Here is a 10,643-nt window from a genome sequence, read left to right as displayed (position 1 = left end):
CCTAAAAATCAACACACATGTGTGTTATGCCTTCATGCATATCTGTATTTTTTTTCTGGATTTTTTGAAATGTAATAACACGAATTTTGATGAAATTTGTAGTTTGAGTTTGGAGGCCGAGGTCCAAAAGCAAATTTCGCGACATCTCCCCGTACAGTAGTAGTACTATACCAAGTACAGTACTCTACCTATTTTCTCTCAGTTTTACTGCACGCTTGGGTTGGTGGGCCCGATCCCATGTGGTCGGCACAAGTGCACGGACGTCGGACGTCCACGCGCGCGTGAGAGTTCTTCCCTGGCGTCCGCACAGTAGTATACCACGTACCAACAGTGCGCGTTTTCGTCGTCTACCTTCTCAAATTCCTCTTCGCTTCCAGTTATGGGCATATGCCGACTACTACCACAAATTTAGCCCTGTCGGCGGTGCAAACATTCAGAGTCAGGACCACCAGAGCCGCCGTCTCATCTCGCCACGCACGCTCCCCGATCTTCGCCATGGAAGCCGACTCCTCGCCCTCGCCGCTGCGCGTCGTGGTCGTCCCGTGGCTCGCGTTCGGCCACCTGCTCCCGTACCTGGAGCTCTCCGAGCGGCTCGCCGAGCGGGGCCACAGCGTGAGCTACGTCTCCACGCCGCGCAACCTCGCCCGCCTCCCGCCGGTGCGCCCCGCCGCCGCGCCGCGCGTGGACCTCGTCGCCCTCCCGCTGCCGCGCGTCGACGGCCTCCCCGACGGCGCCGAGTCCACCAACGACATCTCCTACGGCGAGCGTAAGTTCCACTGGAAGGCCTTCGACGGCCTCGCCGCGCCCTTCGCGGAGTTCCTGGCCGCCGCGTGCGCCGACGAGGCCACCAGGCCTCACTGGATCGTCGCCGACTGCTTCCACCACTGGGCCGCCGCCGCCGCCCTCGAGCACAAGGTTCGGTCATCCAACCAGATCCACGAAATACGGCTACCTGCTTGCTGGTTTGTCGTTCCATGCATGTCTCATATCTAGCTCCATCGATCACCAGGTGCCATTGGCGATGCTTCAGCCGACCGCTGCTTCGATCGCCGCTGCGCAACGCCCGCCGTCGGTGCACCCCGACCCCGATGCCTCTGTGGTTGAACAGCCAGGAGCCGCAGCCGCGCGCGCTGTGCCCCGTTACGAACGGGAGGGGCATGCAGCGTTTACCACTGGCCATGGCGCGTCGTCGGGTGGTATGTCCGTCGTCCAGCGCTTTATCTTGACAAAAGACGGGAGCACGGTAGCGGCCATGCGGAGCTGCATCGAGTGGGAACCCGAGACCTTCCCTCTGGCGGAGACGCTCCTCGGCAAGCCGGTCATTCCCCTCGGCCTTCTGCCTCCGTCAGCCGAGGGAGCCCGCCGTGCCGCCGCCCAAGGAGAAGAGCACGCCACCGTGCAGTGGCTGAACGCGCAACCGCCCGACTCCGTTATTTACGTCGCACTGGGAAGCGAGGTGCCGCTGCGCGTGGAGCAGGTGCACGAGATGGCGTTCGGGCTAGAGCTCGCCGGGACACGCTTCCTCTGGGCTCTGAGAAAGCCCAGCGGCGCCGCCGACGACGACAGCGCCGACATGCTCCCTCCCGGTTTCCAGGACCGCACCAGCGGCCGCGGGCTGGTGACCACGGGGTGGGTTCCCCAGATGAGCATCCTGGAGCACGCGGCCGTGGGCGGGTTCCTGACGCACTGCGGACGGAACTCGCTGATCGAGAGCCTCCTGTTCGGGCACCCTCTGGTGATGCTGCCCATCTACGGCGACCAAGGGCCGAACGCGCGGCAGATGGAGGCGAAGCAGGTGGGGTTGCAGGTGGCGAGGAACGAGGACGACGGATCGTTCGACCGCCATGGCGTCTCGACCGCCGTCCGGGCCGTCATGGTTGAGGAAGAGGCCAGGAGGGGCTTCGTGGCAGGCGCAGCAAAGATGCAGGCGGTCGTAGCTGATACGGAGCTCCACGGCAGGTACATCGATGAATTTGTCGAGCACCTCAGATCTTACGCCGCAGCAAGTGCAAACTGATAGCGGCTTCAGTTCAGAAAAACATCGCCACCTCTAGCTGAGACTCTGTACTTCATGAACAAGGAAAAACGATATGTGCTTCATGTCTGACTTACTGCATTTTATTTTATTTTATTATATCTGCATGGGAAAAAAACTTTGTATGCAGATTTGCGTTTTCTAATGCTTGATTTTAGGAATCTGGTAAGTAGAGAACACTGTACGAGCATATGGCAACTTTGAATGTTTTCAACATCAAGTTTAGTGACACGAGCATGGAAAATTGGAAACTTCCATGCTTCTGTCACGGCGGAAGATTGCCGTGCTTGTCCCTAGCTTGCCGTCCTCTCGTCAATAAATTTGTCATGAAAAATGTTTTGGTTGCCATGTGCTCGAACCGTTCGGCACTTATCATTTTCGTAATTTTGTTTATGCATCAAGTTGATACAAATAGGAAAACTCGGACTCTACAACAAAAGCATCAATGATCCACACACCCAGGAAAAAAAAGACAAAAAGGTGGTCGTCTTCGGAGGAAGCATCACCTAGCTCATCTTAGCTTCATGCCTAAACTGCACATACCCCGACACACGGAAAGAAAGAATGTCAGCCCGACACCGTCTTGCGAAATGAGCCACTGAATCTTGATGATCAAGTCCCCGATCCAAATTGTCATCCAAAGACGAGGGCATAATCGAATGCAGGTTCCTACACAAAAAGAAGTTGCTAAGAGGGGATGGTTCAGAACTCTGAAATGACAACTCCTTAGCAGTCGCCTGAACCTCAAAAATGGACTCATATATCTTCTGCCTAGAGAAAGACCCAAAGTAGTACTCCTATCAGAATCTCAAGACAATGCCTCCAAACGCCACCATAGCCAGATTCTTAGATCGGGGTTTTCGTCCATGGTTGACAGCACGACACCATCACAAATTTCTAAAATGTTAACAAAAAACAATTTGAAGGTCCTACTTTTAGTCCTAAGTAGACAAACCATGAATAATATGAATATTCCTTTGCTGTTGTGTGAACATACTGATGAATCACTTGTAAAAGAGTTGGGGGCAGAGTCCAATGGGCTGACCCTGATGCATGGGAATACTGGTCCAAAAAAAATTACTAGTACTACTTATCATCTAAAAGGGCCTGGTGAATGCTATATCTCGCTTATAGCGAGTATAGCATCTGTCTCGTCTCAAGGACACGCCTCGTGAATGCTATATGTAACTCATAGCGAGTATAGCACCCATCTCGCCTCAAGGACGCGTGTATAAGGGGCATCTCTTTAGCGCAGCTCGTTCGTATCATGTACTCCGTTGTTCGCTCTGCTCTAGCTTTTTTTTCCTTTTCTTATTTATCAATTTTCTTTTTTTCTTTCTCGGTTTTTACTACTCCCTCTGTCCCGTAATATAAGAACGTTTTTCAAGTTAACAGAACGTTTTTCAAGCTATGTTAGCTTGAAAAACGTTCTTATATTATGGGAGGGAGGGAGTAGTTTTTAAACTTTTCTTCTGTTTTCATTTTTCTTTGTTTCTTGGTTGGTTTTCATCACCTTTTGTTTTCCTTTGCTTCTTTCTTGGTTTTCACTTTTTTCAATCTTTTGTATTGATTTTCCTTCTTTTCATTTTTTTATTTTCTTGTTTTCCTTTTTTGATTTTTATTGGGTTTGTCCATGTTTCTGTGTTTCTTTGTTATTTTTATTGATTTCTTTTTTGTTCACCACATATATACATCAGAAACATATTTTATACACGGGTTTAACATTTTTTAAATACATGATTAATATTATTTTTTGAAAACATTTATTTTTCCCTGTTTATTTTTTCCATACACACTGTAATTTTTTTGTACCTATATAATACATTTTTCAAACCAAGTTTAATTTTTTTCAAATAAGAAATTAACTTTTTTAATACAAAGTAAATATTTTTCAATACAGGAACATTAAAGAATGTTTACTCTGTAATGGCTATTAAAGTAAACATTCTTTAATGGCTATTAAACATTTTTCACACATAATTTCCAATTTTCATTTACATAAGCAAAACCTTTATATGCATGTTGACATTTTTAAAATGCAGAATTAACTTTCAGAAAAATATGTTTTTATGTCTACTTTTATTTAATGTATGTTGTATGTTTTTTGTATACAACAGGAACATATTTTAACATTTTTTTAAATACCCAATCAACATTTCTTGACACCACAGAATTTTTGTGTATATATTTTTCGTATACATGTCAAACATTTTTATATACACATTTAACATTTTTCAAATGCTTGCTAAACATTTTCAAATGGTCGATTAGTGTTTTTAAAATATTTGATTAACATTTTTGCTATACACATTTACAATTTTTCAAATTCTTGCTTAACTTTTTTCAAAAGTTTTTATGTAAATTGTGAAATGTTGGAAGTATTCCTGGAAAATAAAAGAATGTTTGGAAGTATAAATGAAAATAAAGCAAAAAGACAAAAACAAAAAAGTGAAAAATAAAAGAAAAAAGTGGCAATGGTCGCCCACATGCTGGCCCGGCCCATTCAGGGACAGGCCCATCTTCTCAGCGTTAAGCCACACGCGTCTATTTGGCATGTAGGTCACCCGATAGCGAGGACATTTCCTATATGGCGCCTTACGCGCCGATTTTAGTAAGCTTTGCAAACAGGCGCACACAACGATCCGAACAGACCGGCCCATGTAAGCCAGGAAGCGAAGAAGTTGAGAGCAACTAGTTAACGGGCGCTCTTTTGGGAGCCTTGCAATGATTAGCGTCACTTGGCGCGCTCTCAGTCATTCACCACGTGTCGTGCTCTGTACGCTTCATTCGATTTTTTTTATTTTTCGGCACGCGTTTTCGGCTTCTTAAACGTTTTTTTTAGTTTTTCACCGGTCTTCCTTAGCTTTTCAATCAACAAAAAAAATTAAAAAAATATTTTGCATGAAAAACGTGTTTTTTTTATCCTTTAAAGAGAGTCAAGATTTTGCTTCCGCGAGAGGCATGGTTTTGCTTTCGCAAGAGTCACGGCCGTGCCTCTCGAAAACGAAAAAAAAACATGTTTTCTGTTTTTTTCTTTCGCTAGAGTCACGGTTTTGTTTCCGCGAGAGGCACGGGTGTGCTTTCGCGAGAGTCACGACCGTGTCTCTCGGAAACGGAAAAAAACACGTATTCTGTTTTTTTCTTTCGCGAGTCACGATTTTGCTTCCACGAGAAGCATGATTGTGCTTTCGCGAGAGTCACGGCCGTGCCTCTCGAAAAGGAAAAAAAATGCGTTTTCTGTTTTTTTTTCTTTCGCGAGAGTCACGGTTGTGCTTTCACGAGAGTCAGGGCCGTGCCTCCTCGGAAACGGGAAAAAACGCGTTTTCTTTTTTTTTCTTTCGCGAGAGTTACGGTTTTGCTTTCTCGAGAGGCACGGTTGTGACTTCGTGAGAGACACGGGTGTGCCTTTTTGGGAAAGGGAAAAAACCCGTGCTCCCGGTTCGGTTTTTTCGTCCATTTTTTTTTCGTGAAAAAAAGTTCATCAAAACCTATCAACATGGGGATCTAGTTTTAAAGATCTCGATGCGAGGAATCCAACAATGAAAGCGGTTCGAGATTTAGACGCACGGTTTGAGAGATAAAACGTTTTGAATAAACGGATCTACGAAAATAGGAGAAACTCTCAGGTTGCGACAAGTGGCGCGCTGCATGTGCGCCACTTGTCGCAACTAGGGGAATTGAAATGATCTTTGTAACGAGTACTCCTTAATTAGTGATTTCGAAAGAAGTTCGATCAGGTGCTATGAAGTTGCTCGAAGCTTCCCAACCTGGTTTTGGGAGGCCACTGGATGTTTTCGGTCGTTTTTTTTTCTGGTTTTCAAGAACCAGATATTGTAAAGGTTTTATTTTTGTTTAGTTCATCATTTTTTTGCTTCCTTTTCTTTGTTCTTTATTATTTTTCTTTTCTACTTTATTAAAATTCATGAACTTTTTTCCAAATGGATGAAGGATTTCCAAATTTCTGATTTTTTTCTCAAAATGGATGATTTTTTATATTTTTTATTTGATCAACTTCTTTTCAAAATTGACGACTTTTTTCCAAATTTGTATTTTTTCCCCTTGAGGAACATTTATCAAAAGCAATGAACTTTTTGGAAATTGATGAACTTCTAAAAAATTGATAGACTTCTTTCAAATACATGAATTTTTTAAAGTTTGTGACACCGACAAACAGTTTTTGGCAATTTGATGAATTTTTATCAAATTGATAAGCTTTTTTTTCAAAATCAATGAAAAATTTCAATTTCATGAACTTTTTCAAATTCGTCAACTTTTTAGAAGTTTGCGGCTTTTTAGAAGTTTGCGGCCTTATTTCATATTCACAACCTTTTGGAATTCATGGGATATCTCCGAATTGACAAACTTTTTCAATTTACCAATGTTTTGTTAAATTCGTAATTGTTTTATATCCATATGTTGTTTCAAAGTTAACTGGTCAATGGTTGAACATTGGAACATGAACCGTTCAGAGGAAACATTCAGTGCTTAAGCGAACGAAAAGGGGAGGAGCGAGCGAACAAGAGGGGAGGAGTGAGCGACCAGGCGCTTGCTGGAAAGGCCCAAGGGAGACGGTGCGTGAGCGCCATCTTAGCGAACAGGTGCGTGATGCGCCAATTAGGAGGTCCCGTATACCCCCGCCCTAACTAGCTCATTTCTGGTTAGGGTTTTTCTTGTTTATTCTTTCATTTTTTTTTTCTCCTTCTCTTTTTCGTTTTTTCCTTTCTCTTTTTTTCTCGTTTTTTATTTTATTTTTTCATTCGTCTTTTTCCAAATTCACAAACATTCTGAAATCTAGGAACATGTTTTGAAATTTTAACATTTGTCAAATTGGTGAGCATTTTTTCAAATTAAAATTTTCTCCATCGAATTCAAAAAATGTTCATGAACTTTTAAAAATTGTTCATTAACTAAAATTTTATTAATTAAATGCAAAAAATGTGCATAAAAAATCAAATTTTGTTCATAAATTTCGAGTTTTTTCATTTTTTATAGAAATCGCAAACAATTTTCCAAATTCATGAACATTTATCCTAAACCTTTTTATGAACCAAAAAACAAAAACAGAAAACAAAACAAAAAAACAGGGGAGCCCCGCGCTGGGCCAAGGTCATGCGTGGGGACTGGGCAGCGACGGGGTGTGCGCTGCCCTCTTTCTCAGCGTGTAGGTCGCGGTATAGGAGGTTCCACTGAGAGCTCCTGACGCTTGTTAGAGTCAAACAGAAGAGCTTCCGCGTAGGGCGGCCCGTTGCCAGGGCAACACTTAACGTACAGAAAAAATGTAACGAATGAAAATTTGTACCTAAATGCTAGAAAACGTAGCTGCGCCTGTTCGTCGCGTCGAGCGCACGCACGCGAACCGTTCGATGCGGTCTATCGATCCCTTCGCTTCCGACCAGGTGCCGTAACAGGATTAAGCAAGGCGTGCGGCGCATGGTGGGCCCGTTACCTTTATTCCAATCGAAACCGCCCGCACCCCCATTCCTCTTGTTCGAACCGCCCGTCCGCACCCTGAGACATTTCATTCGAACTCTTCCCCGTCTCCCTTCCTTTCCTCTAGCAACAACGCGACGAGGCGAGGTGCTGCGGTGGTGGATCCGGCACGGAGTCGTCGGTGCGAGAGGCCGTCTGCGAGTGTCGCGAGTCCCCGGCTGCAGGCGGAGGTAAACCCGGCACCTATTCTCCCCTATTCCCGGTCTGCTCCCCGGTTGCGGTCCATGGCGTTTAGGGTTTCGGTGACGGGGCGGGCACGAGGTTGTCCATGGCGTCCTCGGGCTCCGCGTCGTCAATGCTTGGGAAGGGCGCGGCGTTGCTATGGCGGGGGGAGGGGGTGGGGGTGGGGTTGTGCTAGGGGTAGGCGGGATTGAGTCACTATAAGGGGATACACGCGACCAAACCTGGTGACTGGGGCGTAGGATTCGTTTTTTGATGTTGCTTGCTTCTCAGGACGCAGTTGCTCATAATTTTGATGGCAGTTGCTTAGATTTTTCCTGTAATTTGCGGGATGGAGGGGCAGGGTAAGGGGATGCATCTGACTTGGGGCAGTTGCTTAGATTTTTCCTGTAATTTGCGAGATGGAGGGGCAGGGTAAGGGGATGCATCTGACTTGGGCAGTTGTTCATAAATTTGATTCTAGTTGCTTAGGTTTTTCCTGCAAATTTGTGAGGGAAGGGTCAGGGGATGCATCTGAATTGGGCAGTTGTTCATAAATTTGATGCTAGTTTCTTAGATTTTTCTTGCAAATTTGCGAGGGGATGGTCAGGGGATGTGTGTGACTTGGGCAGTTCATGTAGGGTTGATCAAAGTTCATAGTATCCATAGTTGCACTAATTAGGGGCAGTAGTCACCTTGTGTTCAACATTAAAGTAGCACACTGTTTTTTTTGGGGGGGTGGTTTTCTGTGATTGATTGATATTTAGTAATTGCCTAGATTTGCAGCACCAAGTTGTTATCCTTTTTGTAGTGTTCTTTAAAACTATTGTATGAAACATGACATTGCCTATATCTACCATCGAGTTGCGGTTTTTATCGCAACTATGAATAGGAGATGAGTATCTCTCACGAATAAGAAGCAACTTTTTATGAGTGTTTTTGATGTTTTAGCTAATGTGATGAAGATGAATATGTGACTTTTTTGTGACGAGGAGTTTTTTATGTGCTTGTTTTATGTCATTTATTTTAGTTGCCACAAAATAATGAGTAGCTGCATAGTTTTCAACACCAAATTGCCTTTGCAAGCACTAACATTCAGTAGTTGAGTTATCTCTGGGTAGGAGTAAATGGAGATCATTCATCTCCAAATGACAGCGAAGTTACCTCCAAATGCAAGTAGTATCATTGAGCAGTTGAGTTATAGGGTTTTGTATCTTTTTCATTAACATGGTTTTTTTGTGTTTCTTTTACAGAATGGCTCCGAAAAGCAAAAGGCATGCGGGAAGAACTGATGGTGAAAATGAGGGAGAAGAAGTGGCAGCTCAATCAGTAAGGCGTAATGTTGGACGCAAGCGCGGGCGGACGAATCAGGATCCTGTACGTGGTGGTCGGGCAGGGAAACGGGCCACCAATTCTGCCCGGGGTGGTCGGGTGGGGAAAGGGCCACCGATTCCGCCCCTCGTGATGAAGGAAGGAGAAATCTGAAATGTGCGAAGAAAGTCGCGGACGAGGTATTTTTTTATGAAAAACTTGAAAGAAGGGAGGAATCCTTGAAATATGTAATGCTCAATTAGCATGCCATTTTCTTTTGTATATGCACTCCTATCTTTTGATAAGCAGCATAATAGCAGTGTAGCAGTTGCCTAGTTTAGTACTAGCAGTTGCAGTTCACTATAGATCTAGTTGCTCAGTTTTTTTTAGCAAACACAGCTTTGCTTTTTTTAATTATGGTGTGGTTTTGCTTAGCTTAGTACAGTGAGTTGCTCAACTTAATATAGTGGGTTGCTCAATTTAATATAATTGCCGCTGCCTTTTTTTAATGAGTTTTCCCGTTTAATTTTTTTGTATGCAGATTGGTAGCAGTGGGCCACCACCGAGGAACGAGGCATCACCTTCAAGACTTTTGTCCTAAATAGTGGCCCCTATGATACACAAAAGGATGCCATCCGTGATATAAGCTTTGGGGGCGTGCTTGATATCGGGACAAGAACAACGAAAGGAGATCTCATGAAGTTTGTCATGAAGTGTTATGATCCAGAGTTGTCGCAGCTTGTTATCCCATATAGGGGGAAGATCCTAGTTGATGCAGCAAGCGTTGAAAGAATCTGGGGTTTGCCAAGGGGGTAGAGGAAGGTTGCGTATGAAGTGGAGCCACACATAGTTAGGTTGTTCAACGAGATGTTCGACATCCCGACAGGGCCTGATACGTCTCTGAAAGTGCAACTATCCCTGGGTGGTTTTGGTAATTCCTAACAACATATAGCTCATTGAGCTAACATTATTCCAAGATTAATTTTTCAGGAAAAGCTCAATGAATGGCATGGCATGGATGAGGAAAGTGGATCCTTCAAAATTCTAAGGACAAAAAGTTTGGCTCAAGCGTGAAGCTCAAGACTCTACATTTTATATTTTAGTGATCCAAGATCACATTGAGTCTATAGGAAAAGCCAATACTATCAAGGAGGGATGAGGTGTTGCTTAATGCCTTGCTTGCTCAAAGTGCTTAGTGATATGCTCCAAAATCCTCAACTACCTTCCCACATCCACATATGACCTAAACCAAAAGGCCCCACCGATTCTTTCTATCCGGCGCCACCGAGTTTCAAATGTCATAGCCACTGCCACAAACCCTAGGCCAATCGGTCTCACCGATAGGGATCTCGGTCTCACCGAGATGGGATTGTAATCTCTCTGTTTCCCTTCGTAACGTTTCGGTCTTACCGAGATGAGCGATTGGTCCCACCGAGATTGCAATGTAAACTCTCTGTTTCCCTTTTGTAACATTTCGGTCTCACCGAGATGAGCGAATCGGTCCCACCGAGTTTACCTGACCAACTCTCTGGTTAGCTTATTACCAAAATCGGTCCCACCGAGTTTGTGTAATCGGCCACACCGAGATTACGTTATGCCCTAACCCTAACCATATCGGTCCTACCGAGTTGCATCTCAGTCCCACCGA

At 44.7% G+C, this 10,643-nt stretch overlaps 1 protein-coding gene across 1 annotated transcript; it reads left to right on the top strand.

Annotated features, from left to right (window-relative positions):
• The first annotated feature begins 351 nt into the window (after positions 1-351).
• Positions 352-2,131, top strand: LOC125511100 (UDP-glycosyltransferase 91C1). Its single transcript, XM_048676387.2, has 2 exons — positions 352-915; positions 1,010-2,131. The coding sequence occupies exons 1-2, from the start codon at positions 388-390 to the stop codon at positions 2,015-2,017; spliced, it is 1,536 nt and encodes a 511-aa protein (XP_048532344.1). The 5' UTR covers positions 352-387; the 3' UTR covers positions 2,018-2,131.
• The last annotated feature ends 8,512 nt before the right edge of the window (positions 2,132-10,643 follow it).

Source organism: Triticum urartu, chromosome 5A, assembly GCF_056163025.1.
Source record: "Triticum urartu cultivar PI428250 chromosome 5A, HENAU_Tu73, whole genome shotgun sequence".
Lineage (NCBI taxonomy): Eukaryota > Viridiplantae > Streptophyta > Magnoliopsida > Poales > Poaceae > Triticum > Triticum urartu.
This window is presented reverse-complemented; position numbering and strand designations above follow the sequence as displayed.

Bases quoted from the DNA above. Each gene is read 5' to 3' on its own strand.
- LOC125511100 (XM_048676387.2), top strand. From the start codon at position 388: ATGCCGACTACTACCACAAATTTAGCCCTGTCGGCGGTGCAAACATTC. The intron at 916-1,009 runs GTTCGGTCATCC...ATCGATCACCAG, and splicing joins CCGCCGCCCTCGAGCACAAG to GTGCCATTGGCGATGCTTCA.